Below are 8,568 nucleotides of genomic sequence, written 5' to 3'. Positions count from 1 at the left end.
AAAGATTAGGAAGGACCTCGCCAAGAGGGAGGCAAAGCCTCTGAGATCCTCTTCCCCCAGCAGCCAGCCAAGGCCAGGGCCACGGTGGGAGCACCATGCGTCCACGTGCACCCCGCGTGCCCAGCCGCCGTTCTTATGTAAGAGCCCCGGGATAGAGTTGCGGCTGCTGCGGGTCCCTCTTTCCCGACGGCTAATAATAAAGCGGGTCGGTAGTTTCCGGGACGCGGCCCATATAGATGTGGGGTTGGGCGGGGGGCTCACTTGGCAACCGGGGCGCGTGCATTTCGGTCATCCGACCGGGGAGCGTGTGCAAGGCTCACCCAGCCCCCGCTCGCCAGCCCGCCCTCTCGCCGGTCCGACGCCGGCGCCTTCTTAACCCGCGCGGTGCCGTGCCCTGCCCCACTTAGCCCGCTCTGCGCCTGGCGCTGGCGGGGTGCGGCTGCTCCTTCCCTCCTCGGCCCTGCCCTGTCTCTGCGCCCTCCCTCCGCCCGGGTATCAGGCGAGAGGCGGAGCTGGCCCGGCGCGCCCCTCCCCCGCTGTAGAAAGGGCCATGAGAGTGTTACTCGCGGTCATCCGGGCTTGGGCCTTTTATCTTGGCGCTGCTGGGGAGGCGGGAGGAGGAGACACCGGGGGTGGCCCTGAGCGTCGGCGACACCTTTCCGGGGCTCTATAAATTGAGCACCTGGGATGGGTAAGGGGCCAAAGCCACCACCGCCTCCCGCAGTCACAGTCCGGCCACTGACCTCAGCATCGCCAGCAGGCAGCGGCCGCCAGCAGCGGGAACGCTGAGCTACCCAGCAGCAGGGGATCTCGAGGCGCCAGAGGAGGTGGGTGCCTCCTCCCCATCTCTGCCCCGGTCAGTGTGGGTGGTTGAACTCAGGCTTTTTGGAGGGCGACCGGGGTAGGGAGCACCCCTTCCTTCTCTCCGCGGCCCTCGGCGGACGAGGAGGTGGGACCACCCGGGGAGCCACCCGAGCGCCATCCGAGGCGAGCGGGAACCGGGGAGGGAGGCGCGCGCGGGCGGGGGCGCTGGGCACCCTAGCCGGGTGAATGATCTCTTTCGTCCCCGTCTCCCAACCAGGCCAGGGCTCGACCCACGGACCACGCGCCGCCATCGCGAGCTTCCGGACGCCCAAGCCAGGGGAAGCCGCGCATCCCGTAGGGCCGGGCTGCGAGCGAGACTAGAGTTGGTGAGGGCGGAAGAGGAGCGGGGAATCCCGCCGCACCGGCTATAGCCAGGCCCCCAGCGCGTGAAGGCGGACACTCCCTCGCCCCAGCCGGCCAGCCCGTGCCTCTGCGTCCCTGTGCTTCGGCGCCCGCGCGGCCACCATGATGCAAATCTGCGACACCTACAACCAGAAGCACTCGCTCTTTAACGCCATGAACCGCTTCATCGGTGCCGTGAACAACATGGACCAGACGGTGATGGTGCCCAGCCTGCTGCGCGACGTGCCCCTGGCCGAGCCCGGGCTGGATAACGACGTCAGCGTGGAGGTAGGCGGCAGTGGCGGCTGCCTGGAGGAGCGCACGCCCCCGGCCCCCAGTCCCGGCAGCGCCAATGGCAGCTTTTTCGCGCCCTCCCGGGACATGTACAGCCACTACATGCTGCTCAAGTCCATCCGCAACGACATCGAGTGGGGGGTCCTTCACCAGCCGCCGCCGGCGGGGAGCGAGGAGGGCAGCACCTGGAAGTCCAAGGACATCCTGGTGGACCTGAGCCACCTGGAGGGCGCGGACACCGGCGAGGAGGACCTGGAACAGCAGTTCCACTACCACCTGCGCGGGCTGCACACTGTGCTCTCCAAACTCACGCGCAAAGCCAACATCCTCACTAACAGATACAAGCAGGAGATCGGCTTCAGCAATTGGGGCCACTGAGGCGGGACGCCCGCGGGCTGCCCCGCACCCTTCCCGGCCCCACCTCTCACCCTCTCTTTCCTCAGAGCTGTTTCTTTCTGGCTGTAGAGCACTATGGGCGGACTGCAAAGTTGGGGGGCTGCGTACGTGCAGGGGGCGCGGCGGGGCTGCATGGAAGCGGGGACCTCTTTTGGAAGAGCAGAGCAAAGTGGTGGCGGAAGAGAGGGGGCTCAAGGATCTCCCTCCGGCGGGGTGGGGGCGGGGCGTGGCGGCTGTGTTCTAACCTGGTGGGAATGGGACTGAGCTGACGCCCTGCCTTCAGCCTGTGCCTTTCCCGGACTTTTTTTTCTGTTCTTTCGGAGGAGAAGGGGCCATGCCTGGGCGCGGCGCTGGGTTGCCACACTTGGGAGCGCCGCCGGAGCTGGGCGCTGGGAAGGCGGGGCGCGCAGGCTCCTGCCGCCCTGCCGTTGGGCTGGCGGAGGCCGCAGCGTTGCTAGGATTGCATCAGTTTTCCTGTTTGCACTACTTCTTTTTGTAACAGTGGCCCTTTCTTAAGTATTTCGAATCTCCTCCTTGCTCTGAAACTTGAGCGATTCCATTGTGATAAGCGCACAAACAGCACCGACTGTCGGTAACCGGTACTACTTTATTAATGATTTTCTGTTACACTGTATAGTTGTCCTGTGGCACCCCTACCCCATCCCTTTCTCGCCACCCTTGCTCCCACCCCACCGTGTGTAAGTTGGCACTGTGCCAGCTTGCACGAAGCTTGCCACTCCGCCAGTGAAAATAATAACATTATTATGAGAAAGTGGACTTATCTGAAATGGAACTAACTGACATTCTATCCGTGTGGGACATAGAATGATGAAGGGTTCCACTGTTGTTGTATGTCTTAAATTTATTTAAAACTTTTTTAATCCAGATGTAGACTATATTCTAAAAAATAAAAAAAGCAAATGTGTTCACGAAACTCCATAAAAGTTTGTTCCTCTTTAATCCGCCAGTGGATGGCTTAGTCGTTAAATAAAAATAAATTTAAATGATTTCTTTAGCAAAAGTAAATTTTCTTTTCCCTCTGGTATCCCACCATAGTGGATAATCAACTCTGTAAGTATTCAGTTTTGTTTGGGAAGTAACTACTGACAAGATTCACTTCCAAGCATTTTATTTCTAATTCAGTACCAGGGTGGGCCCATACATCTCCACAAAAGTACATAAATATTCGAAGTATTTGGGAGGGTACGTATATTATATTTTCCAACCAAGTTGACCAGCTTATTGGAGTACTTAATTAACATTTTGAATTTTTTAAGAACCTCAAGCGCAAAATGAAGTGTTTGGAGGCATAAAAATTTATTTTATCGGTGGGAATTTCTCTTGGCTTCAGAGTAGTGAAGAATTAGAAAAAGAAACACCAGCTAACACTAGTGCAACTACCTTGCAGGTTTTATTTACCAGTATTTTGTGTTGATCTTAGGGGATACTCCTTAAATGTGTTAGAACATGTGCTTTCTTGGGCTGGTGGCACTGGCCAAGCACGTTGCTTTGTGTTTTCTTTATTTCATTATTTGTTTAGGGAGAGTAAGTGTTAGATCAACTTCAGTTTTTAATCTTGAAGTCAAGAGACATCTCTAAGGCCAGAGAACTTGAATTTAAAATACATATAACTTTGCAGTTAAAAAAAAAGGCAAAGAGTTTTTCGTGGTGTGGGCAGCTCGAGTGTATTATCAGCTTTTAACAGCAGTGAAAAAATGGGGAAGTGTCAAGATTGGGGTGCCTACCGTTGCCAGAGAAGTTAATCGTTATTATGTGACGATAAGCTGGGCAGCACTAAAAGTAAGGTATACAGCCTCTTGCTTTGGATCCCCTTTAAAATATCAAAGTACAAGCAAAAAACACAAAGAAAGGAAACTGCAGAAAGCACGGGGTAGAAAGAAACACCAAGACCTTGAGCCAGAAAGTTGTGTGTTCAAATCCTGCTGTGACTCCTTATTAATTGCGAGCATTTAACCCCCCAAGCTTGTTGCCACATTTGAAATTAGGCATAACAACTACAAGGCTTGCTTCAATGGAGTTGCAGTGAGAATTAAATGAGATGATACACAGAATGTCTGAGGCTTAGAAGTTTCTTTAGGCACTACTGAAAGGCCTTGCAAGCTTCTCTCTGTCTGGGGCTCTATCTAAATGTGGGTTGGGATCGCCATGCCCTGCTTGCCTTTCTCCAGGAATATATGAAGCTTAGGACAATATGTCCACTTTAAGGAAAAGCGTAATTTCAGTCACATCCATGAAACAACAGGTAAACTATTTCCTTTCTCAAAGTCTCAAGGGAGAACCTAAATTAAAACCCAAGCGTCATAATTTGTAGGTGACGCGAGAATTTTATGAGATGGTAACTGCAATTTGTTTTCAGAATATTCTTGTGGTATATGGAATACAGAAAAGCAGATGTTGATAGTGAAACTAAACTGTAAATAAAGAATTATCCATTTTCACTTTATTTTTGAAAATATTACTTCATGTAAGAGTATTTTTATATATAAATGGTGATTCTGACCTAGGAGTAATGATGATTACCGTCAAAGAGGACTGGATTTTTCTATGAACCGATAAGGTTTTCCAGGGCCCAGGAAGTCCTATTCCACTGACAGTAACTACTCTTTTATTCAAGACTAGTTTATGAAACAAAAGGAGGTCCACTCCCCAACAGGTTCACCTGTTAAAACTTCTCAAGCTAGTTAAAATTTTGCTTAACTTTTGAGATAAAATGATAAGGGACTTCCTATTTTCAGAGGGTCTTTCCTGAGGAAGCTCAAATTGCTTTATAGATTTTAAAAGTTGCCAACATTGTGTGGCCCCTCCCTCCAAGAGCTCTCGGGGCTCCTGGTTGTCTGACGGGGCCTGTCTCCATGGCAGTTTGTGACTGAAGGGACAGACAGATGAACCGGGCCAAAAGGAATAGCTTGGATTGGAATTGATTACCCTGCAGATATTTACATTTGATAAGAATTTTCTACATCAAAACCTCACAGCGAAGGCCTCTAAAAACAGCTTTCTGCTTTGCTCACATTGAGTTTTTCATGTTGTACATTTACAGTGTTCCTTAGTGGTCTGGCCTAATTTACTCTTTCTCTGAACCTGAACCCAATTGTTAGAGAGCACGTCACGGCAGCTGGGAGTGTTATTCTTGGGACTAACTTCAAAACGAGTCTACTATTAACAATTTTTTTTTTAAATGAACCTTATTGTCATTTGCATATGCCTCATCGTGTCCCCTTAGTTTTAGTTACTGAACAAAAATCGTTTGGGAAATTGTGTCTCCGCTCCTCCTTCTCCTGACTTCTCCTAATTTGTGGTTCCCAGATGTTTGCAAATTCGACACAGTTCCGGTGGATTGAGGCCTCAAATCTTATATCATATACCTTTTTTAAAGGTAATTATCTTTTTATGAGACATCTAGTACATTTTTATCAACCATTACATCCTTGTGTGATTTATTTTGAAGAGTTTTGCATGAAATAATGACTGAAGGAATGTTCTCTTCAAAATTTTAGAGGCAATTGCTACCCCCAACAAATAAAAAAGTCTCGATCAGAAGCTTATGAAAACTTTAAACATGTAGACTATTGGCTTGGTCTCTTAAAACTAGTTACTAGTCTTTTCAAAATTCCAAACTTCATGTAGTTTCTGATCAAGCCCAAATTGCTTTAATTAGCAAGGTAATTTAAACTTAAAATTATTTATTTTTTCTTTTAAGGTCATGTCCAATTTTTTTTGAGAATTCAGGGAAATTTAAAGGTCATTCTTGAGTTACTCTGAACACTTTATTGGGTCTCTGGTTAGTTCATTTGGAACTGTGTAGAACTTTCTGATAAATGGTACAGATAATGATAGTCACTACCGATAACCACTTCTGTATTGGGAAGCCAGTACCATGCTTTGCCTCAGACAACCAGGGCTCCTTCCTTGGGTCCCTCACTTTAGAGGGCCCCTATGCTGACTCTTGTAAGACCTTGCGACTCCCCACGGGACAGGGAGGCCTCAGAGCCAAGGGAATGCCCAGAGCTTGTGCTCCTACTTATAAACCACACTTGGGTACCTGGGTCCCCAGAGTTTCCTGCCCAAATACCCCTGAGCCCATTACAGGGACTGAGTTTGTCGTCCTGAGAGTGGATGTGCTTGGATGGTGGACAGGGCTTGGACATGTAGACTGGGTTGTCCAAGGATGGAGCTTGGGTAGGAAGATAAGGGGGTGGAGCATAGGCTGGAGGTCCCCCCTAGGTTTCAGGATGAACAAAGGATTTGAAAGCCTGCAGAAAGGAAATAAGAGGTGAAAGCAGCTCAGGCTTTAAAGTCTCTCTCAGGATTGGCAAATGAAAATTCCATGGTTTTTCTCCCTATTTCCCACATTCCTCAGGAGTCTCCCTGCTCCATTGAAAGGACATTATTTAATAAATAAAATGCTGGTTAAGGAAAAGGAAAGCCACATCTGTACACAGAGCCTTTCCAGCTGCTTGCTATTCAGAGCTTGAATAGTGGTGATTATAGCAAAGACCGGAATGGATGCGTCGTCCATAAAACCATGAAGATTCCACCTCAAATTTTCTTTCATTCTTTTTGCTGTTGTTGTTATTAATTGTTTTCTTTTTAGTGTCAAAAGTCTTGGTAAGTTAAAGCAGAAAACTAGTAGTTCTGCATCTGTCTAAACAAGGCTTGCTAAAACCACAGCTATCTCCTCAGCCCTTCCTGTTTTGGCATTCTCTATTTTTAAGAGGAACATTTTTTAGTACCTCCCCCTTCTTTTTCTTATATTTTATTACTTCTTTGTCTATTGTTTCTGAATGCTTTGCCTAGCAGTTTTAAAAACATATCTGCTGGTGTGCCCAACTTCAAGAATCCCATACTGGTAAGAATTTTGATTGGAGAAAGTTCTTATCATTTAGTTAAGAATGGAGTTATAGAGGGTAACCTTCTGACCTTGAACTGTCTAGAGAAAGTGCTTTCTAACACAACAGATAAGACTGGGAAAATACTAGCAAAACACAGAGCCCAGTTCTTTATTTTAGATAGCTAAATAAACAATGTTGGGGGTGGGGCGTTTTCTAGAATCTATTTTACTTTTCAATACCAATCTTACTGGTGTTGATATGTGCACTTTTATCAACGAGCATTCAGTTAACAGGATGAAACTGAACATGATTCATTTGATGTTTTCAAAGGTAGAAACTAACTTTGTAGTTTTTTCTTTCCTCCTGAATACCACACTGCTGAGGTAAAGAATGTTGTAGCTTGTGGGTGAGCTCAATAGGGCCAATTAAAACCTGACTAGTCTTCCACCATGTTGAAATACCTGACCGAACTTGCTGTGTCCTTGGATAATGACGTTTTTTTTCTTCTTAGCAGACATCTAATTGAGGAGATTTCCTGTTTGGTATTCAAGGAAAGATGAAAATGAAAGTAGCACATCGTTGGTTCTGACCAAGGCATTTAAAATTTTCTGGTTGCTCACAAGGTGATATTAATTTTAAGCCCTGCTCTTTTTTGTTTAATGAGACATATACATTGTGAAAGAACACATCTATGTCCCGAAGCAGCCAAACTATGTGTAGAATGCAGAGAGTGTAGTAACTATATTTTGGTCATTCGAAATGAGGTGCAGTGTTGTGACATCTACTTGACATTGCAGCTTGTAAGTCGTGGCTGTTTTGGGGGTAGAGCTTAGTTTCTGTTATGATAAGCACTTGTTGATAGATCCTTCATAGCTTAAATGTTTAGGAGGAAAGTGCCAGAAATTTAGATGTTTAACCCAAGTGTTGGGGGCTGGGAGGAATCTCAGAAATTTTCCTTTAGTGTGTTTTGGAGCAGAGGAAAAGGCCTGCTTCCTGCAGCCAGTTTGGCCCCAAGTGGAAAAAGGGAGATGCCAAGCCTGCCTAATTTAGTCTTTCCAAATTTACCAGCTGTCATCCCACTGTCTCTGGGTCAGCATGATAATGGAGTAATGGAGAAAGGCAAAGCGTGTTTTGGGACTCTCCCACCCGTTGGAAACCTGAGGAGTGGAGAGGTAATCATTTACTTCTGACAGCAGATGGTGATACCTTTTCCTCTGACTAGAAAGGAAGCAAATATTAGCTTGAAGCAGATGAAATTGCCATTTTTTTCAGTCCGAAATAGTTGAATAATCCCTGATTCTAGCAAGTAGATGTCCCTCTGTGGATATGCTGTCATCCTTTTCTGGCACCTTATGAAACTATTGTTTGCCATCTCAGAGTTGGCCGGATTTGAAGTAGAAGGCGTGAGAGACAAAAAAGACCAAGGGGGGGGGGCAATTATGAAAGGGAGACAAACAGAATGGAAGAAAGAGGAGTCGTAAAATGAAGAGAAAAGATGGAGAAGCAGCAGAGAAGCTGTAGCCAATTGTATTTTCTAAAAAAGTTTGCAAAGTTATTTCTGGCCTTAAATGCTCTTCCACAACCTTGCCACCTTCCATCAAGAGATAGAATCTTTGTCTCCTCACCTTGAATTTAGGTGGGGCTTTTGACAAAACAAATGTGGCCATCACTTCCAAGGCCAGGCCATAAAGGGTGATACATCTCCTCTTGTATGAGATACGTGGCTGTCTCTTGAGATGCTCAGGCCTGCAACCTAGCTGAAATGCTGTGAGGAAGCCCAGGCCACATGGGGAGGTCACATGTTGGTGTTCCAGTTGAC

At 47.4% G+C, this 8,568-nt stretch overlaps 1 protein-coding gene across 2 annotated transcripts; it reads left to right on the top strand.

The window, feature by feature from the left end:
- Window positions 1-259: 259 nt before the first annotated feature.
- MID1IP1 (MID1 interacting protein 1) lies at window positions 260-2,903 on the top strand. Of its 2 annotated transcripts, none has more exons than XM_046674159.1 (2): window positions 260-827; window positions 1,082-2,903. In XM_046674159.1, exon 2 carries the CDS (start codon window positions 1,330-1,332, stop codon window positions 1,876-1,878), a length of 549 nt encoding a protein of 182 aa, XP_046530115.1. In that variant the 5' UTR covers window positions 260-827; window positions 1,082-1,329; the 3' UTR covers window positions 1,879-2,903. The 2 variants fall into 2 exon arrangements, with proteins under 2 accessions (XP_046530115.1, XP_046530114.1); XM_046674158.1 differs by having other exon boundaries at window positions 260-856.
- The last annotated feature ends 5,665 nt before the right edge of the window (window positions 2,904-8,568 follow it).

Source organism: Equus quagga, chromosome 10, assembly GCF_021613505.1.
Source record: "Equus quagga isolate Etosha38 chromosome 10, UCLA_HA_Equagga_1.0, whole genome shotgun sequence".
NCBI classification, from domain to species: domain Eukaryota; kingdom Metazoa; phylum Chordata; class Mammalia; order Perissodactyla; family Equidae; genus Equus; species Equus quagga.
The sequence above is the reverse complement of the archived record's forward strand: the minus strand, read 5'-3'. Positions and strand labels throughout refer to the sequence as shown.

Bases quoted from the DNA above. Each gene is read 5' to 3' on its own strand.
- MID1IP1 (XM_046674159.1), top strand. From the start codon at position 1,330: ATGATGCAAATCTGCGACACCTACAACCAGAAGCACTCGCTCTTTAAC.